Below are 26,046 nucleotides of genomic sequence, written 5' to 3' on the forward strand. Positions count from 1 at the left end.
CTGCTTATCTCCAGGTCTGTTTTAACTATGCCACGAGTTTGGGTGTTGATTGTAGTGAGATACTGCCACAGAGGAATAAATACAAGATCTTCACAGCAGACGATTACTGAACTGAACGTGAGAAGACCTTGGAATATCACGCACAAGAAAGAGATAAATAATAAAAATTCTTTCAACACCTAAAAAAAAAACAATAATAAACCAACACTTATTTTCTGTTTGTTGGCCTCAAATGCATTCACCTATCAAGACAAAGATAGATGCATATTTTCTTTTGTTTTCACTCAAAAACATCACTTCTCTTCACCTCACTATCGTCTTACTTTTCTCCTTGTTCTCTCCTTTCCCAACTTTTACATTAACTAGTAGCATGCTTTTGTTTAAACAAAGCTAAGACGTGATCTCCCATATTATGAATAGTTAATGGCAGCTGGTAAAGAGTAAACAAATTTCTTATCCTTGACATCTCTAATCATCGTCGCTGTGTAGATAAAATACTTTAATTGAATAGCTCATGGATGGATACTGAGTTCGATTCCTGTCTCACACGATATGCCGTTACTTCAAATAATTATTGTCCCTTTATTTGCCTAAGTCAACAAGACTAGTTGTATTAGGAGGCTGTCATCAAATGTAATTGAGGGATAGATGAGGCATTACATTTCTGAGTTTGAACGCCAGTACAAAGAACTTGACGTACAAGAGGTTAATGTATCTATAGTTATTGTTCAGGTAAATGGTCTCAATAGAGGTATATGCATATAGTTTAATTATTCTATCTAAGAACGATTGATAATAACAGAGTCGATAACCAATATTTTTCTTTTACTTAGTATGTAAGTTTTAGACGTAAGTATGACTGTTATTAAGTTTGTTTCCCAACCACATGGTTCAGGGTGCTGTCCCACAACTTTGCGAGTTGGACAAGTTTCTTCGACTACTGTTCGGGTCAACCGAAGCCTTATGAGTGATTTGAAAGACGGAAACTGAAAGAAGCCTGTCGTTTCTGCGTATGTTTATCTCTTTATGCGAATTTGTAAGCGAGCGTCGCAATCATACAAGCGTAGTTGTTCAAACATGACCAGCCCTGAGGAAGAATGCCTTTACTGGAAACAGTTGTGGGTTAGCAACAGGAAGGTCATCTGGCCAAAGAAAATCTGCCTCATCAAAATTCATCTGATGCAAGAATGTAAAAGGGGACATTAAAACGATGATGACAACATATTTGTTAGTGTCTATTTTACTATGGAATATATTATGCATCGGCTTCAAATTTCATTTATGCCATTTCTAAACCCACAGTTTTTCCATCACACCATTCCTACCTCAAACATTGCACAGAATGAAGTTGTTTCCTTGTTCCTGAGGATTCACTTCTACTATGATTATACTCATTCCTTTGGTAAAATGGCTTGAAGCTCAATTTCCCAAGTCCATGCTACTTATTTTGTACCTATTACATATAATATTCCTGTATATCAAACTGCTCACCACTCCATTTATTTCTTTTGTCTTCCACTTCTTACTAGTTTATATTTCAATGAAAGGGGTTTTTCAGTAGCTCTTGTTTATCTCCACAGCATCAATGCCTTTACCTTATTTCCGATATACTCTTCAAAGGCAGATGCATAAATCAGGTCAAGTTGATTACTTCTTCCATAGAGTGCAGCAGTATCAAATGATCTCAAAAGACCAAACTGTTTCAAATGCTGACTATAATGCTGCAACCACATAAATCAATAAATATCACACCATCTTACAAAAAATCCATAAAGGAAACACTACACCTTAAACTTTCCTAGCAGTTTTCCCTAATGAATGATGACATTCAGTTACTGATCTGCCCAGGTTCATTATTGGTTATTTTCTTACCAAGGAGGATAAAAATATAACACCAGCTATTTAGAAGCTAATTTATGCCTTTCTTCCACGAATGTCTTGGCTTTCAATTTTATTCTTGACCATGCAAATAAATGGCCATTTGAAGAGTTTGCATACTGTGCTTCTAGCTTCACCGTCACAGTAATATCTGAGCTTCTTGTTCTTTTGCCATAAATATTTCTACCAAACTAAACCAAAGTTCTCTTAGCAACTTCCTTGATTCCATAGCTTAATTTCTTGTTATAATTTCTTTCTTTTGGTGTTGTGAGAAGGGGAAATGTTACCATACTTGGAAACAGGTGAGAGTTGCAACAAGGACATCGGGCTATAGAAAATCTGCTTCAACAAATTCTATCTGATTCATGCAAGCATGGAAAAGTGGATATTAAAATTTTGATGATGAGATGGTGAAATCTTCACTCTCTTTAGTAATTTTCATAAAAATTTAACATAGAAGATATTAGCCTCGACAAATATCTGGAAAGAGATACAAACTGAACAGATTGAAATATGGAAGTATGGATAATAGACTACTGTGCAAAATTAAATCATATTTATTTTGGCCTTTAGACTGTGTCAGTGCTGGGGCACTGTTTTGAAGGATTTAGTGAACAAGTTGATCCCATTACTTATTTTAAAACCTGGTACTTATGTTGTTGATCACTTTGGCCAAACTGCTAAGTTATAAAGACATAGACCCCATCAAGCACTGATGGGGTCCAACACACACACATACCAGATGGGCTTCTTTCCAGTTTCTGTCTACAAATTCCACTCACAACCCTTTGGTCATCCCAGGATTACAGTAGAAGGCTATAGTAGTATGGACTGAACTCAAGACCACATGGTTGGGAAGCTTACTTTCCAACCACAAAACCAATTTTTTAAAAAACTTTTGTAAAACATGGAGATGACAGGGCATTTATACATCATTCTATGAAAGGAGCAACTGAGCTACAAAAGATCAAAATCCACTGCTATCTGAGGGTGGGCTGAATATTTAATAGGCTGACTATGAAGGCATAATGCTAGACCTGTGAAATCTTGCATGCCTTAATTTCACCTCTTATTAATAATTGCATTGTTTTTTTCTAGGTAAACTAACATCTGACTGTTTAAAGACGATTTCAAAAGTAATTAGTAGCAACTTCTCTTGAAAATAGCACAACATTGTTGTGTTACCAAGTACCTGCAGATAAAGTGATTAGCCCTCAAAAACATTCATGCTGATATGGTTACAGCATTAGGTGATGATACTCCATATTTATCAACAAGTACAAAAGTTGACAGCTGAATTTAGGAAGAGAAGGGAGAGTCTTGAAGATAACCCAAGGTTTGGCCATCCTACAACTGTCATTATCAAGGAAAACATTGTTCATGTTCATCACATGGTGATGGATGACATGCGATTGACTATAAATCAAATAACTAATGCTATTAGTTTATCCTGTGAGTGTTGAAAATATTCTGCACAATGATCTTGTCATGACAAAGGTTTCTGCTTAGTAGGTATCACATCTCTCGTCTGATTAAAAGTACACCAGACTAATAACATCACAGGAAAATCCGACATTATTTGAGGCAGATCCTGTTTATTTCCTAACTCAGGATGAATGTTGGTTTCATCACTTGGTGCCAGAGGCAAAAAGACAATCCCTGAAGTGGAAACACCGCTTCTCATCTGCTCCAAAGAAGGCTAAGGTTTCATCTGCAGGGAAGGTGATAGCCTGTTTTTTGGGGATGCAAAATGCATTTTATTTATTGACTGTCTTGAAAAAGGCCACACTATCAATGGAGAGTGCTACACCAACTTGCTGAGGCAGTTATGAAAGGCTATCAAGATTAAACACCCAGGAAAACTCATGAAAGGGGTTTTGTTTCATCAGGACAATGCTCCAGCATGCAAGTCCTTGGTTTCAATGGCTGCTGTTTATGATTGTGCCTTTGAACTGGTTGATCACCCTTCCTATTCTTATTTGGCTCCATCTGACTATCATCTGTTCCCCAACATGAAAAACATTTGGTTGGGAACCAATATCACAGTGAAGATGATGTCATATCTACTGTTGATGACTTTTTTGACCAACAGGATTAAAGTTTCTTCACCAATGGGATCCAAGCCCTGAAACACTGATGGAAGATGTGTGGACTGCAAAGGGGACTATTTTGAAAAATATATCTCCAAAAAGATGAAAATCAAAGTTGACTTCAGCATGATGTGAACTCAGAATGTATAAAACTAAAAGAAATGACACAGAACATTTTGCCCAGCATGTTGGCAGTTCTGCCAGCTCACCTCCTTTATTAATTCTTTATACTATAGAGATAAAGCCTGAAATTTATGGGGGGAGGCTAGTCAATTACATTAATCCTAGTGCTCAACTAGTACATTTTTTATCAACCCTGAAAAGAAGAAAGGCAAAGTCACCCTCAATAGAATTTGAATGCAGAATGTAAAGATGGACGAAATACTGTTTAGCATTTTATCCAGCATGGTAACAATTCTGCCAGCTTGCTGCCTTATTCACAGTACTTAAAAACAAATGGCATTACAATAGTTGTTTGTACTCATTTCACTCCATCCAGCCATCAACAAATTGGTTGTTCTTTCATTATTATGTTTTTATCCAGCCTGCTTGTTTGAGTGTTTGCTCTAATATACCAGAATTTAGTTACAGCCAGGAATAACATCAGGTAACTGAAAAATGCTTTTGAGGAATTTGCTTTCTCAGCATGTTATTTTGCTGTGTGAGCTATGGTTTATATGAAAAAATGTTTATGCAAATGTACAGTTATATTTTCTTTATATGTCATCATCATCATTTAACATCTGCTTTCCATGCCGGCATGGGTTAGATGGTTTGACTGGAACTGGTAAGCCAGAGAGCTGCACCAGGTTCCAGTTTGATTTGGCATAGTTTCTATGGCTTGATGCTCCTCTTAATGCCAACCACTCCAAGAGTGTAATGGGTGCTTTTTATGCACCACCAGCACAGGTGCCATTTACATATCAGCAACAGCCATGACTATGATTGGGTGCCATTATTACAACAGAGTAATTGATGATAGACTCCCAAACAGGTCAATCATTAGTACATTGCATTCTTTATCTCTGAAACTCAGTGCAGAACAAATGTTGCATAGTACTTTGACGAGAATCAGGTTTTCAATGTTCTCATTGATACATCATGGACTTCTGCAATTCCCATCTATCAAAGTTCATTCACAAAGAATTGGTCAACCTGAGGCTATGATAAGAAGACATTTGTCCATAGTGTGTAACATTGGGATTGAATCCAGAACCACATTTTGCAAAGTGGACTCCTTAACCACACAGCTATGTCTGCATGGATTTGCAACAGAATTTCTTTTAGATATTTGTACAAAATATCCAGCAAAGCATAGTTTTTTTTGCTTTTATCTGCTGGCATTTTGATGAATATTTCTTGATTATGTAAAAGAATGAACAGCCAAAGTAGTTTGTGCTTTCCTAATGGCCACATAAATGACTCAATATCTCTGAAAAATCTGTCATTCTCTATTCAGTCTTCGATCACCACTAACTTTATATAGTGGAGATTGACTATCATTTCGTTTATCTGTACTCCAATTGTTACTTTTCTATTCTGCATGAGTAATATAGACTTACAAACTCCAAAATTTGTCAAAGTATATTTTTAATAGGTAAAATATTTATCTTAAATCATCCTCATCTATAGATTTGCAGTGAGCTCCATATAGTAAGCGGTCATCTCAGTGATCTAATTCCAATTCCCAGTTTGAGCCATTTCATTTCACTTGACATGAAAATACTTCTCCATAAATTTAAGGCTTTTTTCTAAAAGAAAACTCAGCAAGTTGACTGTCATCAATATCTATCAATACCCAAAATTTATTTCAAAGTCAAACAACTACTAAGTTATGAGGATATAAACAAACCAACACCAGTTGTTAAGCAGTGGGTGTGAGGGAACATACACATATATTTCGTCATCCTAATTAAATGCCTGTTTTCCATGCAGGCAAGCTGCACCAGGTTCTAGTCTGATTTGGTTTGGTTTCTACAGCGAGATGCTCTTCCTAATGCCAACCATTTTAGAGTGTGCTGGATACTGTTGATGTGGTACCGGCACATATGTATCATTATCATTTAACGTCCGCTTTCCATGCTAGCATGGGTTGGACGATTTGACTGAGGTCTGGCGAACCAGATGGCTGCACCAGACTCCAATCTGATCTGGCAGAGTTTCTACAACTGGATACCCTTCCTAATGTCAACCATTCCGAGAGTATAGTAGGTGCTTTTACGTGCCACAGGCACAAGGGCCAGTCAGGCGGTACTGGCAATGACCTTGCTTGAATGGTTTTTCATGCGCCACCAGCACAAGTGCCAGTAAGGTAACGCAGGTAACGATCACGCTCGAATGGTGCTTTTTACGTGTCACAGCACAGAGGCCAGCTTGTTGCTCTGGCAATGATCACGCTCGCATGGTACTCTTAGTGCTTCACTAGCACGGATGCCAGTCATCGAATTTGATTTCATATATATATATACATACACATCAACAAAAGAGTGTTCCAGCCTGTACAAGTTACTTGGTTAGATTAACCCTTTAGCCTTTAAACCAGCCATATCTAACTCAAATGTTCTACTTGTTTTATGTTCAAACTGGCCAGATTTGGCTTATCACATCTATCCTACAATGTCATTCTAAAAAATAAACAATCACATCAAAATCTTGAAGGTACAAGATAATGCATGATTAATTCAAAACTGTGAATAAATAAGCATTACATTTGACAAAGTAATCCGAATGCTAATGGGTTAAAGTTCTTCAAAATATCTTAGAGAGAAATCATCCAATTTTGTTGTTTCAATCTGTTTCTGGAAATGATTTGTCTTTACTGCCAGTATGACTGACTAAATATATATCACTATCAGATACAGCTGTATTGAACTGTTTTTTTTTTAACATTCACATTTCCATTTTTGTATGGATCAGATGAAATTCAGTGAGGGAGATTTTCTATGGCTCGATACCCTTCCCTTTGCCAATCTTTACACGTCTCTAAGTAAAGTAACATTTACTCAGATATGTTTCAGCAGACTGGAAACAATGCCTGTAAAATAATGATGCATGTCTTACAACAATGTCAAGATAAGACACATGCACAGATTTCTTTTAATTATTGTCTACCAAATCCACTCACAAGGATTTGGTTGGTATGAGGCTATGGCAAAAGACACATGCTGTTGAGCAAGTTTCTGAGTCTGAAACCATACTTCTCATCTACACAGCCAAGTCTGTTCTTTAATACAATTTAGTAGAAATATACATAGAATTCAACCGGAAGAAATAACAGAAACTTGAAATAATTGTCAAATATTTGCAATAACATTAATGCCGTAACTAGATATGCTCTTTTCTTGTATTTATAACAAGATAACTGTAATCATTTTTGTTTACTTTGAAGATGAGTGACCTAGTGGTTAGGGTGTTGCACTCGCAAAATCATGGGTTTGATTCCCAGACTATGCAGTGCATTGTGTTCTTGAGCAAAACATTTCAGTTCAACTGTAAATGAGTAACCTTGTTATCAGCTGCTGGCAAATTTGTAGTCAAGCCTGTGGAGACATCTGGTGTTCTTTGCCCCCAGACTAAATCCATATCAGGGAAGTGATGGCTATAAGTGCTAGCCCTGTGAGTCAGAGTGACTGTTCTAGTACATCTCCCTCACCATCTTCTGGGGCAACACCTTTTCCATTTTGTCCACTAGGATCATGAGGCAGACTGACAAGTCTTATGCCCCTTAAAAATAATATCCATTAACACATGCCACTCCCTACCAAATATATTGCTGTAATTGTGGATTGTCTCTTGCTTCGATCAATATACTTGCAACAGATTGGCATCTTGTTAAGGAAATAAGTTGTAATCTCAGTCACTTATATTAGTGAGCCATGTCTTACTTGTACATTTCAGTTTAAGATTGGTTTCCACAAGTGGATGCTCTTCCTGTCACCAACCACTTTCCAGTGTAGAATGCATTTTGTTGGAGCAACAGCACAACAGAAGTTCATAAAGACAAGATTAGTGTCCTCTCAATGCAATTGTTTGTTTGCCAACTTTACAAAGCATACTGGATGCATATTTTGGCATCAGTACTAGTGAGATTGCTTTGTATCTCAAAACCAGAGTACTCACTGTGGACATATTTCCAATAAACCAGATTTTAACTATTGTATCTACCATTATTTATGGCTGCAGTAGTATTCCCCCTCTCACACCCACAACAGGCAAACAAGCTTGAAGCATAGTATGTTTGTATTGTTTCTTTTCCACCACCCTCTCTTCAAAATGCTTCTACACCAAGAAATCAATGTTTTATTTTTAACTAAAATATTTGGAATAAGGCCAAAAGACAGCAACTCAAAGATTTACTGTTGTTACTGAGCTGGAATTAAGATGTCTTGATAAGTTTTAAGCTAATAATAATTACTAGAATAGCCTTTTTTATTATCTAGATATGAAATTTTATGGAGCTATATTTGTATAAGCCTCATTGCAAAATGTAAACAAATATCTATGTATTTGTTGTAATAATGGCACTGTAATAGTTTATTCACTAATCTTTTAGTGAATAAAAATGGCAGTCAGTAATAGGCAAGTATTATAATTATTTCATTTGTAGCACTCGTCCTCTCAGCCTCAAACAGCAAGTAAACATATCTGAAGAATTGTAGTAGTGACCCCCATCTCTTATGATGCTTGATCAACTACGCTGCTTTTCCCCCTCCTCATAACTATTCATACCTCCATTAGATTACTTCAGACTACCCCAATATTAAGTTTGTATGTTTCTACATACTTTTTGCTAATATAATCATTAGTACTTATGTATGTATTTCATTTGTATAATAATAAGGTATGTAAATTTTTTGTCATAAATCCTATCTAGTATGCTGTAAGCAGTATCGACTTCAGTCTAGGAAACTACTCTCATAATCCCTCTGCAATACAGAAATAGTCTACCATAAGCTTCACACTTTACCAGAATTATGGAAAAACACGAACCATAATGCAGCTGACGTGAATATGAATGCAAAAACTCAATGAAAAACAGACAATAGAGAAGACGGATTCCCTTGTGCCCATAGAATAAAATGTACCAAAGTAGTTGGTGATAAAAGCATAAAGCCAATAAAACATCATAAGTTACAAATATAACCCCACCCCTTAAATGCACATACAGGAGTGACACAACTCTGTTAGTGCTGTAGTCAAGTGGAAATGTCTGGCCATACAGGAAACCCCATTGTTAACAAATGAATGCACTAACTCCTTTAGGGCTGCCATCACAAAAAGTAGTACTTGGAAAATTGTCGAGGTGCCAGAACAAGAGGCTAGTCAATGAATGTCATGTACAAGGGGTAAGCATCATCACAAGGTAACTAATTTTCCTGGCTGGAATAAGTAAATTGTCATAAAAATGGATAGTGAGGTAGTTAAAGCTATCATCTCTTTAGGTGAAATGGCAAGACTCACAAAAGCTACCTACTGAAGTCCAGACCAAGAAGAAATGGGAGTTTGTTGAGACACACCCAATGAAAACTGGCTTTTAATATTACAAGGCAAGCCCTCTGATGGACACCCAAGAGAAGCATAGCAAATCAAGAACATGGAGAAGGGCCATGGAAACTGAAGCATCGGCAGACAGCTGCTCTTGGGAACAACTGCAATCCATTGCTAAAGACAGAGAGAAATCTCATTAGCAACCAATGCTCCACATGGAGGCAAATTAATACATCAGCATGTGCTCAACATTCAGGACTGGAAGATGAGCAAAACGTCAGTTTTTATGAAACTATTTCAGTGACAGTTATGTCTTCTATAGCTGCAGGTTAATCAAAAAGCCTTGTGTTGATTTGAAAGGTGGGAACTGCATGTGTTTTTGTCTCCTTGCCATGACATTATGCAACAGTCATCACCATACAATCCTGTAGAAATGTCTAGCCATGAGGAAAATATCTTCTTCGCAAACGAGTGTTGGCAATGGGCAGGGTGTCTAGCCATAGAAAAATCTATCTCAGTGAGTTATTGCTGATCTATGCAAGCATGAAAAAGTAGATGTCAAAACTATGATGATGCAGTCTGATGGCTGCTATGAAAGCTATGTGTATATCAGAAAAAATTATTGAAGAAAACTCAATAATAAAGAGGTCTCAAAGTACACCAAGACAAAAATGTTTTAGTTAGCAAAGAAAGCAGATTTCTATTGCCATTATCAATATACAAAAATAGACAAGAATTCCATATGGTGTACCTGCTGTAAACTATAAACGTGCAAGGTATACTGGAATTACAGAAAGGCTGAGAGAAAAGAAAAACCTTGTATGTGGTAGATGTAGAGGAATAGTTAGTAGTGAAAGCACAAATAAAATAAATTCTGTTAAATGCTAAAAAGGATTATCTCAGAGTTTAAGTAAATCTTATTACATGCAATCTGATGTTGCATTACACCAAAATATGAACTTGCCATGACGCAGAGAATGCATGAAGGCTCGAAACAAATGAAGTAGATACATTTTACTAGATATGTACTGTTATTGTGCATGAATGATTAGAGTACAAATGGGTATAGTGAAAGACTAGGTATAAGAAAAAAATATAATAAAGGTAACTATTGGTGCAAACTTGCAATGTATATGGAAAGTGATAGTTGGGTAAAGAAGTACCAGTGATTTGAGTGGAAGGTAAAGACATAGGCTGTAACTGTGAAAGCCAAACTGATTTTCAGAAAGGAGATAAGTGACTGCGACAGGTGGTGACAGGCTGTGCTGAAGATCCACACATTCTATACAAGCACAGATCCTGTTACAAGAGGCAACAATGGAAGTGTTGTGTGAAATTGAAGAGATAGTCAGGATTCAATTCAATATTTACAAGTATATTAATAGCAAAGACAGGACAAGTGAAAATAAATAGAAACTCAAAAGACAAAAGAACAAACACCAAATTTAGTTTATAATTTTATTTTCTATTTGGCAGGCCATATTCAATAATTTCTGAAAGAAAAAGAAAAAATATGTATTGAAATTAAGTTTTGAAAGACATGTAATATAATAGAAAATTAAATTCTATAAAGTTGAAATATTTCTATGTATTTGAATCAAGTTTCCACTGCATTTACCATCAATTAATGCAATAGTGTAAGCATGACTGCATGGGTAAGAAATTTGCAAACACATAGTTCCAGCTTTAATCCCACTGATTAAGGTAAAATCTTTTAGCAATGCCCTGGGTTGACCAATGCCACTGCACCCTACTGAAATTTAGTAGATAGAAATTGCAGAAGCCTGTTGCAAATAAATTAATATAATATACAAAGGCTACTTATTTCCACCACAAAAAGTGCTAATTATTTATCAGTGATTGCCCTGTTGGAAACCAATACAACCAATAATATTATTGTGCATGAAACAATTCTTCTGATAATAAATCTTTTTAGAGTTAAGCGTGTTTATATATATATATATATATTTCATATTTTACTTCTTTCAGTCATTGGGCTGCAGCCATACTGGGGCACCATCTTGAAGGGATTTTAGTTGAATGAATTGACCACAATACTGAATCTTTTTTTCTTACATGCCTGGGATTTATTCCATCACTCTCCTGTTGAACTGCTAAGTTACAGGGACATAAAGCAAACGAACACCAGTTGTCAAGTGGAGGTGAGGGGACAAACACATGATAGGCGTCTTTTAGTCTCTGTCTACCAAATCCACTCAGAAGGATTTGATTTACCTGGGGCTATAGTAGAAGACACCACATGAACCTGGAACCATGTAGAAAGGAAGCAAACTGACCACACAACCACCAAAAATACCAAGCCCAAACAAACTTTCACAACTTACTTTGCAATAATTCCATCCCTTTTTGCTAAGCGGCAAATACTGTCATCAGATTCACCCTATAAAGAGAGAAGAGAGAGAGAAAAAAAAAATTTAAAAGGCATCGAAAAGAAATGTTACTGTGAATCTAAGGCTGCATCTCCCTAAATATGAGAAACTTACTGAAGATGAAGTTAATTCAAAATGTATTAGAACCAAATCTGGCAAACCTTTCATTTTGTAGAATTCTATAATTCAGTACCATCACTTAATAGTGATGCACACCATTATCTATGTAATGAAAAGAATGTCAGAGGTGCTTGTCCAGACAATCTTATATGGAAAATTATCTGAAAGTTTTCCTCTTTTTATCTTCCAAAGTTTTGGCCCCAGTCACAAAAATGAAGCATGAACAGGAATTTGACAACTTTGGCGTTACATGCAAATAAAGATAGAATCACAACAGACTTCCTACATAATCTAGCAATTTTCCAATATTAACATTATAATAATGAGCCAAGTTGAAATATATCGAGGGTATTACCATCTGTCGAATCTTCCCACAAATAGCATATGTTTTGTTTGAACCTGTCATTCTGCCTGTAGTAACATCAACCTGAGAAAGGGAGAAAGATTAGAAATAAAATCATACAAAAACCACATTTCATTCTGATGTGTGTGTGTGCAAGCCATTTTAACTTGCAACACAAACTGCCAAAAGATAAAAAAACAAAACAAAATGGAAACTAATGTCAGAGGTGCTTGTCCAGATAATTTTATAAGTGAAAAATTAACTGAAAGTTTTCCTCAATTTATATCCCAAAGACTAGGCTCTGTACACAGGGATACTATGTGAACAGGAATTTGACAACTTTGGTGATACATTTTACATACAAGTTACACAACTCTTTTACAAAGGAAACCTAGAGGACCTGTAAACATGGTGAACTGAAGATCACAAGAATGGCAGCAGTGAAGTAGATTGAAAGGTTTAAGTGTGTATGTATGTTCGAGAGTACGGGCATGTGTACATGTTGGTAAAATTTCTAGCAAGTCTACCATCACTGCCAGGAAGGGCTGTGGCATTGTTCTCCCCTCTTGAACACACACATTAAAGAAAACCATTGTCCAAATAGTAGTGACGTCTGATCTATTTAAGCCCGACTATGCTAAAACTTTTGAATGCCACCAACTCTTACAAGTAGTATAGAGAAAGAAAGAAATTTTCTAAATGGATAATGTGAAGAAAGTCAACAAAATAAGCATATGTTACAAAAATACTTGGATCATGGAACAGCAACAATTAGATTATACAAGATTTTTCATTTATATAGATCTCACAATCACCATGTATATACAGTCGAACAGAAAGATATCAATGACAAAAGGAAACAGATTTTGAACTTGTATTACATGGTGACTGATAAGGTCCAGAGGCCCATGATTCAAAAACTTTCAAGCCGTGATTATCCTGTGTTATGCAGTGCATGTAGAACTTACGTAACACATGATTTTTTTAAAAGATGGTATGCTGAGATTAGAGATTTGACTGCTATTTCTTATAGCTGTATGTTATACTAAACTTAAGAAATCCTATGTTCAATTCAATTCCCTCTCACTTTAACACTCATTATAATTATTATCTCTGCCTAAGTGAAGGCAGAGGTATTGTTTTCAGTCATGTTTGTCTGTGGACAAGATATCCTAAGAACCGTTGGATGGATTCAGATGAAACTTTCATGAACTGATTAGATTTTGGGATTGATCCAGTACTAGACAAGAGTTCTGGATTATCTACTATATTTACTTTACATGCTACCCTCCAACCCATGCTAGCATAGAAAGCGGACGTTAAACGATGATGATGATGATGATGAAATATTATGATCTTATATTCACTTTCAAGTATTTCTCTGATTATCTCCCTTGAAAGCACATTCATGATTTCCACATAAATTTCAGCAGCGTTGCCGTTTCAAAAGTTTTATATTCGTTTCTCTATTATTAATTTCATTCGCATCTCTATCTTAGTAGAAACTGATAGAAATCAAGCTACATAAACAAACGGCAGCAAAGTTGTTCAGAAACTAAATAACACTAACATATTCAGTAACAATAATAAATTTATCCCCGACAATTTTTAGTTTTACCACTTTTGAATATATCGCTCCTCTTTAAAACCTCTCACCTACTTGATAATTGCATTTCTCGCTCTGCCCCGAAGGAAGCTTTACTTAATGGACTCACGCTTTTGTGCGCAACAATGTTGTTAAACCCCTGTTAACAGCACAATATGCAGGTCCTTTCTGTTTTCTTTCATGCGTGGATAAATTTTTTACTCCAGACCTCAAGGGCTGTAAAAACTATATCAGTAGATAGACTAAAAAAGGCCTTCATAGAGAAAACTGTCCCTGTCCACACTGCCGACAACACACACACACAGCCTGCACACCCATCTTCACATTCCAGGACTTCCACTGGGATCGATCAGGTATCAGACAAGGATTCTGCATTATTATTTTTCTATCTTTTTTTTTTTTGATCTTTTGAGAGTGGTTATGTTCACCTTCAGTATTCTCGTTTATTTCAGATATTCTCATTTTAAAAATAATCTCTTCCTAATTGTTGGTGTTGCCCTCCCTGGTGGAGGTTTGCATTCACGGAAGTTTTTATCCTCTGACCTCTACTGGATGTCTTTTTCCTGAACACTTCCTACGACTAACTAACTATATGGAATGCTTACCCCAACCTCTCTTCTCCCTCCATCCCTACCTCCTGTTGAATATAGTGATTTTGTAGCAAATAAAATGATGGTGTAGTGTATGCAGGTTAAAGGCTATTTGTATGTTTATGAGACCTGCCAAATGCAAGCATTCTTTTCAGATGCATAATGCTGTTGTCTTCCATCACAGACCTTCCATACCCTCAGAGTTGGCATATTGAAAGGTAGGTCTGGTGAGATTGTTGAGATGCTTGAACAGAGACATGTAGATTTGTGCAGCACCCAAGAAGGTGAAGAGGAAGTCCTACTAGGTTCCTCACAGGCAAAGAACATAGGTATAAGATCTTTTGGGGTAGGGGGCATGAGTATACTCCTTGTGGAGAAATGGGTTGATAAGGTAATAGAGGTAGTCAGAGTCTGTGATAGAATACTTAAGCTTAGACTAGTGCTGCAATACAGATTACCAACCATTATCTTGGCCTATGTACTTCAGCCAGGACTACCCAATGAACAGAAAGACCAATTTTATAAGAAGACCCAGCAAGCCAAGTGAGATCGTAGCTGTGCCCGATGCCAGCGTCACATAACCAGCCTATTTAAAAGTACCCTTCAATCATCAGGCAATATGCTGTGCTTGAGAAAACCTGTTGAGTCAAGTGAAATTGTCATCATGGCTGGTGCCAGTGCTGCCTGACTGGTATGTAAAACACATCCAACCCATGCTATGGAAAGCGGATGTTAAACGATGATGATGATATTCTCTAAGAGCTTTCTCAAAATGAGCAGTACTTCCTCTTGCAGGGTGTGTGTGTGAAATAATGTTGTTATAAGTACTGGGAACAGTAAAGCATGACAGATGTTTCTAATTGCCTTCACTTTCAACTTTTATCCTATGAGCAAATCATTTGCAGTTCGTTGTCCATGCTGGCACAGGTTGGATGGTTTGACTAGGGCTGGTAATCCACACCAGCCTCCAATCTGATTTGGCATGGCTTTCTACAGCTGGATGCCCTTCCTAATGGCAACAACCCTGAGAATAATGCTTTTAGATGCCGCCAGCATGGGTATCATTTGCATGACACCAGTATCTGCACAACTGCCATTTAATATAATTCCAAGGGCCTCAGTCATTGCCTCCATGAGGCCCAACATTCGAAAGGAACATGGTTGTGCTTTTAATTTTACTGTATTGTAGCAAGAGTTCAGTGTTAAGAAAAAAGGAATGATAGTTTTAAAAAAAAGAAGTTGAGAAGCATTGGTCTAAAATTCACAGGTGAAGACAAACATTCTGAAACCAAATTTTAACTAAGAATATTGGTTAAATTTGTAATACTTACTTCAGCAATGTTTATTTGTACAGAAGCATGATCTTTGGCAGCAATAATGCTATTACTGGCTGAACTAGACACAAAAAGAAAAAAAAAAGAAGAAACCAATGATTATGATCATGAAGAAAATTATTTTAGATTTTAAAGAAAAATTGGTAGAACTTAAGAGTTGTCTCGGTGCGCGCTAGCTAGTTGTGACTAGTCGACCTTTACTTTGCTTTAAAAAAATATTTATTTTGTTTTATTTACTTTGCTAGGTAGTCGTTGTAGGATCGACTAGTCATGACTAGCTAGCACGGATGCACGAGTACACGTACCAGACCACTCTTCTTAAGTACTACCAAGTAGTACCGAAAAATTACCATCGCAAGTTATTATACTTAAAAAATTACTCGTAGATACTGTTTTATAAACACCATTTGGTGTTTGGGAACAGTTCAGATGTGCAAACCAGTTGAATATTCAGATTAGAAATCTGAGATATATTTTCAACAGTTCGACATTTTATATACCAAAGTTTTGACTCCACTCACAGGTTTTTACCATGAGTCGCAACACCCTTTGGAAAATGATCACCATAACTCCAATATCAAAATATGCTAACATTAAAAGGGGTAGGTAAAAAATATGCACACCACTCGTTTTCGGCATAATCCTCACCTTAAACATTGGGTGTGCATATTCTTATTGGTCGTTGCACCAGAAAATAAGGGGCTAATCTTTTGGAATACGTCTCAGACTTATTATCTTCGTCGTTTTCCGTGAGCACGTGTTGTCTTTTTATCTGTAAACACTCCTGTTTGACGCGTCGAAGAGGACGCTAATGGGTGTGTACCAGTTTTGTTTTTATGTAACCATTTCTTTAAGTGTTATTCTTTTACTTGTTTCAGTCATTTAATTGCGGCCATGCTGGAGCACTGCCTTTAGTCGAAAACAATGACCTCAGGATTTATTCTTTGTAAACCTAGTACTTATTCTATCGTTCAATTTTGTCGAACTGCTAAGTTACGGGGACGTAAGCACACCAACATCGATTGTCAAGCGATGGTGAGGGACAAACAGATTTCCCCCAACCAAATCCACACAGAAGGCTTAATTTACATTTCTTCCTTTTCTCCATGCATGTTGCAATATTTCGGCTCTTCGGTCGTTAAAGATACCCACATGGCTTTTTCGACGTGGATCTCGTTATATTCTTGGAAATTTACGGATTGTACACACAGAAATGAAGCAGGTAAGAACAAATATGGGCAATCTTTCGGAATACATCTCAGAGCTATCATTAACTTCGTCATTTTCGGTGAGCACGTCGTCTTGTCAATTGTAAACATTCGTGTGCGTGCTCGTTCTGTTTGACGTGTTGAAGTGGAAGAGGAAGCTAATGGGTAAAAGTACTATTTAAGATGAGCGGTCCCGGTGCGCGCACTCGCGCTAGCTAGTTGATCCCTACTTTGTGTTTTATTTACTGACTAGTCACTACTAGCCAGCGCGGATGTGCGCACCGGGACCACTCTTCTTAAATAGTACGTGTATGTGCGAGCGTGTTCTGCTTTTATGTATTTATGTGTGTGGAGAAAGCTAATGAGCGTACATGTATGTGGAATGTAGATATAATAAAAACAGTTTCGCATTTTAAACTTGAAAAAGTCGGGGAAATCACATTCCGGTTCATTCCTCAGAATCGAACAATTACGATAATGATACAAGGGACGTAACTCTTAAAACACTAAGGAAGATAATATCGCCAAGAAAAATGACACATCAAAATGTTAGAATTCAAGAGAATTTGTATTAAAATTTTGAAAACGTGTTTGTAGCATGTCAGGTTTTCTATTTAGATACTTTTTGCGTCTGTTATTTTATAATTCTACACATGCGTGAAACATTAGTAGAGTAAACACTTTTAATTTCACTTCTTGCCATGTGTGAACCAGTCGAATAATCAGAACGTTGGAATTCTGAGATTTTTCTTTTCAACAGTTCAGCATTTTCTGTACCAAAGTTTTGACTCCACTCACAGGTTTTTACCATGAGTCGCAACACCCTTTGGAAAACAATCACGAGGAAACAAAAGCGGCAGTACACCGCTTGTGCTATATATCTAATCAACCTAATTTTTTATTTTAACGTCCACTTTTCATGCCATATTGTTTTACGGCTAGATGCCCTCGCCAATCCTCACCCGTTCCCAATTTAGGTATTTTCGGTCTACCATATTTTCTCATTCAAGTTTGGAAACAGAGGGTACCACTCCCATGACGTTGACTCCCACCCCAACATTTTAAGGTCGACCTGAAACTACAGTGAAAGACACTCGCAGCAGGTGTCACGCAGTAGGACTGAAACAAAAACTACACAGCCATAGTTAAAACTAATTTTCTATCTTCTCATAGCAGTGAATGTTTTGCTTTGAAGAATAACGATACTTCATGACACAAAACTCATCTAAAAATATGCAAACTTGTCTCCCGCGTGTTTTGAATTCAGGCCTGTCCCATTCGTATGTGATCGAAGACCTTATTTTCCAACATAAAAGATATCTAGTACTACTTTATACAAGTTTTATTTGTATTTAAAACGGTAGTGTGATTTGGATACTATTTTTAGTAGATCTAGAAATCACACTTACAGGTCTCGGGGTGTAACATCATATTTTGATATCTATTCAGTCGCCTTACACATGAAATAAACGTTTCGACTGTAGGCACAAGACCTGAAATTTGGGGGGGGGGGGCATTCGATTACATCGACTCCAGTGCGAAACTGGTACTTGATTTATCAACTCCAGTGGCATTTGAACTCAGAACGTAAAGACAGACGAAATACCTATTTCTTTACTACCCACAAGGGACAAACAAACGGATTAAGTCCGATTATATCGACCCCGAAAGGATGAAAGGCAAAATCGATCTCGGCGGAATTTGAACTGAGAACGTAGCGGCAGGCGAAATACCGCTAAGCATTTCGCCCGGCGTGCTAACGTTTCTGCGAGCTCGCCGAAGAATGAAATAAGTGTAACATAAAAACATAAACACGAATAAAAAATGCAAATCTTCGTTTCTACATGAATGACAAAATTTCCAGCGGAAAATAAATAGGATGTGGTAACTTTTATGCTAGTTACAAATAGGAAGTTAACGAGCTTATGAAAAGCCTTAGCGATTTCGTTTAGGGGACCTTAAATTTAGCATTGTAAATGAAAGGAAACTAAGCCGAAAACGTAGTACAAATTTCTCCCGTGTATAATAGAGGACTATTACAAGATAAACACCACAGAGGTACGTAATAAAGTAGACAAAAATAATTTCAAAATACAATTTAGAAAAAGAAAACGTGTAAACCACGTGTGTAAGTAACATACCATTTCCTTGGGATATACATATCCACGAATTCACCTGCTTCGTTCTGCATAATCCTTTCTTTGTTCTAAGAAAATCTTCTGCAACAGTAAAGAAACAAAATGCGAGACTTAGCAAATCATTGTACATTTAAAACCTCAGAAATTCCATTTTTAATTTTAAGAAGAATCACACAACTTACAGTTAAAATGGACGACCGTGAAAAGGAAGAGGAACACGAGATTTCGGGTAAATTATAACGAGAATCACGTTGATCTCTCGTTCAGTATTTTTTTTACGGAGGGAAATAAAAATAATTTTAAAAGGCTTTCTTTCATAAATGTAATTTTAATTGTTAAAATAACTATTATTTCTAAATATGAATTAACTTAACAATTAAATACATATATTTATTTTATGAAATTGAAAAAAATTCACACATCTGTAAGAGTGCAGACGCACACCTCTTCCTGTAATACCGCAGAAGACGGAGATCCTATCATCTCGTTCCTTTCTAATCCTTCTAAATCTAAATCTGTTCAATACCATGTTTTCGCACTAATTATCAACCACTATTCTCGGTTGAGGATTTGTAATACAAACGAATAATCTCAGTCGTTAGTCACAGAACAAGATGATTGCTTTTGGAAAAAGAATTTTAGCTGTTAAAAATGACGATGTTGATGCTATGGTTAAACATATTAATATGCGATTGCTTAACAAAATAGAACATAGATTAAGAACATACAATTCTATAGATCAAATAGTTGATACAAACGAAGCAGCAGATTTTCCGGTTGAGTTCTTAAATTCATTAGAAATATTGGAATTTCCACCACATGAATTGTATTTGAAGAAAGGCGCTCCAATTATTCTTTTGAGAAATTTACAAACCCCAAAGTTATGCAGTGGAATAAGATTAATAGTGGAATCCCGTACAAATAATGTACCTGAAGCAAAAATACTAAATGAAAAGTACAAAAATGAATTAGCATTATTACCAAGGGTTAAATTAATTGCAGAGGATCCAGTGATTACAATTTTCTGTTAAATTATCCTTTGCTATGACAATAAATAAATCACAATGCCAAACATTAAAAAAAAGTTGGTATCAATCTTAAAAATGAAGTATTTTTCATGGAAAACTATATGTATCACTTTCGAGCTTAGGAGATCCCAATGATCTGTTATTACACAAAAGACGAAAAAGTTGAAAATGTTTATAATACAGTTCTTTAGATTATAAAAATAAATCAATAAAACCAAAAATGAAAAAAAATTAAATAGCTGGACAACAAGGCGCAGTTCGATTTTTAAATAAGAAAAATTATATTAATGATGACATTTTATAAATATTATGAGTTGTATGAGAGGTTATTATTGTTAAATTAATTTATTATATTTTTTTCATTTAAATTGTTATTTATATTATGTACTTCTGTTAATAAAATATAATTTAGATCAATAAATGATAGGTCATTCTAGTTTTTAATAAAATGAAATGTTTCAGCTGCTAATTTTTGTTTCCACAAATTATGCTGGTATCTCTGGAAAATTTCATTTTATTAAAAAGATATTCATTTGACAAGTTCCAGGTGGAATACTCCTCAAAAGTATGTATTATTTAACACTACATTGCAAAAATGCATGAGGAAACAAAGTCGAGATGCATGAAATTATCTGCCCTTCTCCATTTTTTTCACCTTAAATTTCAGTGTAACCTTATTGTACACCATCTGAAAGGTGTTTGTAGAAAATGAAAAACCAATTTTTCTGAAAGTTATGAGGTGCAGTCAAGGCTGTGGTAAGTTTGCTTCCCAACTACATGCTTCCAGGTTTAGTTCCTCTGTGTGATATGTTGGACATGTTTTCTATAGCCTCCAACCAACCAAATTTGTGTCAGTGGATTTGGTTGATGGAAACTGAAAGGAGGCTGTCGTGTTTGTGCCCCACCACTGCTTGACAACTGTTGGTGTGTTTATACCCTTGTAACAATGGTTTGGCAAAAGAGACCGGCAGAATAAGTAAAAAGATAAGTACTGGAACCAATTTGTTCAACTAATTCTTCAATGTGGTGCCCCAGCATGGCTTTAGCCTTTTGACTGAAGCAAGTACAAAGATAAAGAAAAGAGTGGCTGTGTGGTAAGTAGTTTACTTATCAACCACATGGTTCTGGATTCAGTCCCACTGCGTGACACCTTGGGCAAGTGTCTTCTACTATAGCCTCGGGCCGAATAAAACCTTGTGAGTGGATTTGGTTGATGGAAACTGAAAGGTGGTGAGCTGGCAGAAATGTTAGCACTCCAAGCGAAATGTTTAGTGGTATTTCGTCTGCCGTTACGTTTTGAGTTCAAATTCCACCGAGGTCAACTTTGCCTTTCATCCTTTCAGGGTCGATAAATTAAGTACCAGTTACGCACTGGGGTCGATGTAATCGACTTAATCCCTTTGTCTGTCCTTGTTTGTTCCCTTTATGTTTAGCCCCTTGTGGGCAATAAAAAAATAGGAAACTGAAAGAAGCCCGTCTATATATATATATACAGGGTCAGGCAAAATGATCTGACACATTTGTAGGTTAAATAAAAGGCATTGTTTTTCATTTCTTTTTCAGTTGCTGCCATGAATTGGACTGGTGAGCATCGCGCTTTCATTGTGGAAACATTTATCAAAACAAACGATTCTGTAACTGCAACACAAAGAGCGTTCCATTTGCACTTCAATCTTGGTAGACATGATCCTGTACCAGCTCGAAACACGATCTTGTTATGGGTTACCAACTTCAGAGTTACTGGATCTGCATTGAAACGAAAATCAACCGGCCGACCTCGCACCGCCAGAAATTCGTCAAGAAATTACTGCTATTCCACATGAAATGACCCGCCAAGTTATTGACAACTTTTGTGAACGCCTTTGACAGTGTGTGTGGACAATAATGGATCCCATTTGACTGATTTAATTTTTAAAATATAATGAAACAAAATGGCATTATATGTACTTTTCAAAAATAAAAACACTTTTTTGTTTCTTTACTTCATTTGCCTTTTATTTAACCTACAAATGTGTCAGATCATTTTGCCTGACCCTGTATATGTACATGTGTGTATATGTTTGTGTGTCTATGTTTGTCCCCCCCTCCAACATTGCTTGACAACCGATGCTGGTGTGTTTATGTCCCTGTAACTTAGCGATAGAATAAGTACTAGGCTTACAAAGAATAAGTCTTGGGGTTGATTTGCTCGACTAAAGGTGGTGCTCCAGCATGGCCACAGTCAAATACCTGAAACAAGTAAAAGAGTAAAGAGCATGTGAATTATCCAAAACTTATCTCAACACCTGATGAAATTCCTATAAAGTCATAATCTATACAATGTGAAACTTGTATAAAATTTCATTAAAATAACATCCCTTTTTCAGAAAGTTATGAGGAAACAAATTCAGGCAGGAGATACATTTGCATAGTTATACCTGCATGAAAATTAGGGGAAGGGGTTACATAGGCACCAGTGCTGAACTGGAACTCATTTTATTGACCCCAAAGGAATGAAGGAAAAAGTTGACCTTGGTAGGATTTGGTCTCAGAAAGTAAAAAGTTGGAATAAATACCATAAAGTATTTTGTTTGACAGTAATGTTTCAGTCAAGCCACAACTTTTACTAATGATAACACTAATAATGGTTTCTTGATTAGGCACAAAACCTACAATTTTAAAAGATAGGGCTCTTTGTATAATTGATCCCAGTGCTTGACTGGTACTTTTTATTTCAGTGATGCCAGAGGGGTTGTCCTTGGTGGAATTTTAATTCAAACTGTAAGGAGCTGGAACAAATATTGCAAAGTATTTTTTTCCTAATGTTTTCACAATTCTGCCCACTGCCATAAAATAATTTCTAATTTAGGTATAAGGCCAACAATTTTGAGGGGAGATCTTGAAAGGAATGGAAGGCAAAGTTGATCTCAGCAAGATTTTAATTCAGAATGATACCTTCATAATAATAATGCACCAGTGACATGTAAAAGGCACATGTACTCATGACACGTAAATGGGCACCAGTGTTGGTGATGTAAAAGACACCTAGTACACAGTAAAGTGCTTGATGTTAGGAGGAGCACCCAGCTGTAGAAACCAAATCAAAGCAAATGACAAGCCTGGTACAGCTCTGGTCAAACCGTCTACCCAGTGCCAGCATGGAAAATGGGTATTAAATGATAATAATTTAAGGCTATGAATCAACATATAAGTAAGAGCTTGGTTGCAGTATAACTTGATTCACCAACTACTCATTATTGTTCTCAAGAATTATGAAATGTACCTTATTAATTTCTTGGTGAGTTCATTCCTGAAAAGGTCCGCACCTTGACCAAAAATCTATCTTCCATGTTCCCCCAGTTTTAATGCTCTAATTTTTGGTCCATCCATTGAAAGGTTAGTTATTTTCTGACTTACATTATAAACAGAGCAGTCCATGGTTGCTGACAACCATGAATGTGCATAAATCTCAGAGGTTAGGCATTTCCTCTAGTCTCCTGAAATCTTTCTGAGATAATATTTTTATTTCTTTTTTTCTTTTTGTTTTATTTCTTGCAACCATCAGCCATTCTTCGTTGTCCCCCATTTGGTCCCCATTATTGCAAGTGAATAGAATGGAACTTGTGGAATTATGGCTGGGATTAGAAGCTGGTTTGGTATTGTCCACTTCTAAGCCTGAAGATGGATAAATCTCCTGTTATTTCTTGAGCTTCAACTCATAATTGCCAAAAAACAAAATTGTAACACAATAAAAAGATGAAAATTTTATACATCATTTGAATGCTAAAGGAACTTCTGCATCATCCTCTCCATGCACACACACATACACACATACAAATTAAAGTACAGCTGGTTTGATACTATTGTGTGGGATCACAAAGAAAAAGCTATGTTCTGAGGAAATCAGCTACCCCCTGGACACCAATGTGGTCAGAAAAATACAGCAGGAAGAAAACATCTATGGACTGTTGATAAGAATTTGCAATGCCAGTATCCAAGGATGTGCACAATTTTGCCAGGAACAAAATATGGCTGGTCTTTGGTTCTTAAGGAGAGAATGTAACTCATTAATTCATATGCTATGAATGGTCATGATATCTGGAACAATAAAAATCTGTAAGACCATAACATTTAAAGGATGATGTACAAAAGAAGATGCTTTTCTTCATAACCTTGCTACCAAGCAGGTGGCTTGTGAAAATTAACTTCAAGTTAAAAAGAGAAACAGAACAAACATACATGCATGTGCTCATGCATGCCTGCATGAACACATACATACATACATAAACACACACACACATAGGTACAGTTGAAGATATTTTAACAATTCAAATGTGAAAAAAAATTATGTCATGAGTTGAAAAACTGATTAACTGAAATTATCTTAAAATTAGAAAACAAATAATTTCTTTCAGAGGTGTTTAAAGACGCCTCTAAAAACAACAAACAAGTTAATACGATAATAGTGGTTATCAACCCCCCACCAGTAGAGGTAACAACCTTAACAACTCTAACATGTTTGAATAACTGTAGGTTAAAAGCAAACTATTATGACGCCTGTTACCAAACGTTCATGGGAACCTTCTTTTCAGGTACTGAATAACATCCCTCCTTCTGTGTTATCTCCCATATCTCTTTCCCAGTTTTCAGAGTTGGCACTCTAAATGTGGGCACATTGAAAAGTAGGTCTAGCGAGATTGCAGAGATGCTTGAATGGAGATGTGTTGATGTATGTTGTGTACAAGAGGTATGATGGAGAGGAGCTTCAGCCAGAGTCCTCACAGGCAAAGCACATAGGTATAAATTCTTCTGGGAAGGTAATAGTGATGGAATAGGGGGTGTGGGCATACTTCTTGCTGAGAAATGGGTGGATAAGGTCATAGAGGTAGTGAGGGTGTGTGATAGGGTACTTAAACTCAGGCTAATCTTGCAGAATAAAAAGATGAAAATTTTATACAACACTTGAATGTTAAAGGAACTTCTGCATCATCCTCTCCATGCACACACACATGCACACACACACACACACACACACACACACACACACACACACAAATTAAAGTACAACTGGTCTGATACTAGCCAAAACCAAAGTCTTAGTAAGTAGGAAGGCTGTCAAATCACAACCCACTTCAGGTAGAAAAGGCGTGGGTAGAAACTGCATACAATGTACCCGGTGTAAGCAATAGACACATAAAAGGTGCAGCAATATCAAAGGAAGGTTAATCAGGAAAATAGTTTTTGTCCATGGCAGATGCACTGGGGCAATAAACATTGAAGATATAGAGAAAACAGATTTCATCACATGCCAGGGGGAGAAACTAGAAATAGTTAATAACTTCTGCTACCTAAGCGACCAAGGCTGTAGTGGGGGCAGTTGCTCTGAGAGTGTAGAGACTAAAGTAAGAATAGCCTGGGCAAAGTTCAGGGAGCTGGCAACCCTAACCCTACCTCTGTTCTCAACTATGGGCCTCTCACTCAGAGTGAAAGGTAGACTGTATGATGCATGTGTATGAACTTCCATGCTAAACAGCAGTGAAACATGGGCCATGAATGCTGAGGACATGTGTAGGCTTGAAAGAAATGAAGTTTGTATGATCCGCTGGATGTGCAATGTCAGTGTGCATACACAACAGAGTGTAAGCACCTTGAGAGAAAAGTTTGGCATAAATAGCATCAAATGTGGTGTGCAAGAGAGGCGACAGCACTGGTATGGTCATGTGTTACATATGAACGAAGACAGCTGTGTGAGAAAGTACCACTCCCTAACTGTAGAAGAGGTAGACCAGGAAGACATGGGATGAGGTGGTGAAGCATGACCTTCGAACTATGGGCCTCACAGAGGCAATGACAGG

At 36.6% G+C, this 26,046-nt stretch overlaps 2 protein-coding genes and 1 long non-coding RNA gene across 4 annotated transcripts in view; 1 reads left to right on the forward strand and 2 right to left on the reverse strand.

The window, feature by feature from the left end:
• The window catches only part of LOC115216739 (nucleoside diphosphate kinase 6), a 30,370-nt gene extending 25,827 nt beyond the window's left edge, over window positions 1-4,543 (reverse strand). The window contains exon 1 of one of the 2 annotated variants that reach the window (XM_036506695.1): window positions 4,454-4,543. In XM_036506695.1, the coding sequence (XP_036362588.1) occupies window positions 4,454-4,471 (18 nt within the window). In that variant the 5' untranslated portion in view covers window positions 4,472-4,543. Of the gene's footprint in view, window positions 1-1,595; window positions 1,643-4,453 lie in introns of those variants that run through there. The other variant, XM_029786288.2, reaches the window with a different exon arrangement.
• Window positions 728-25,590, forward strand: LOC118765137. The gene is made up of 5 exons (XR_005000992.1): window positions 728-739; window positions 848-849; window positions 4,513-4,519; window positions 12,607-12,611; window positions 25,328-25,590. It is a non-coding gene; the product is annotated as an uncharacterized LOC118765137 (long non-coding RNA).
• On the reverse strand, window positions 10,900-19,444 carry LOC115216701 (40S ribosomal protein S21). The gene is made up of 6 exons (XM_029786231.2): window positions 19,367-19,444; window positions 19,188-19,265; window positions 15,836-15,899; window positions 12,321-12,392; window positions 11,801-11,856; window positions 10,900-10,948 (listed from the first exon to the last, which is right to left on the reverse strand). The coding sequence occupies exons 2-6, from the start codon at window positions 19,235-19,237 to the stop codon at window positions 10,939-10,941; spliced, it is 252 nt and encodes an 83-aa protein (XP_029642091.1). The 5' UTR covers window positions 19,238-19,265; window positions 19,367-19,444; the 3' UTR covers window positions 10,900-10,938.
• Window positions 25,591-26,046: the final 456 nt, after the last annotated feature.

Source organism: Octopus sinensis, linkage group LG10, assembly GCF_006345805.1.
Source record: "Octopus sinensis linkage group LG10, ASM634580v1, whole genome shotgun sequence".
NCBI lineage: Eukaryota > Metazoa > Mollusca > Cephalopoda > Octopoda > Octopodidae > Octopus > Octopus sinensis.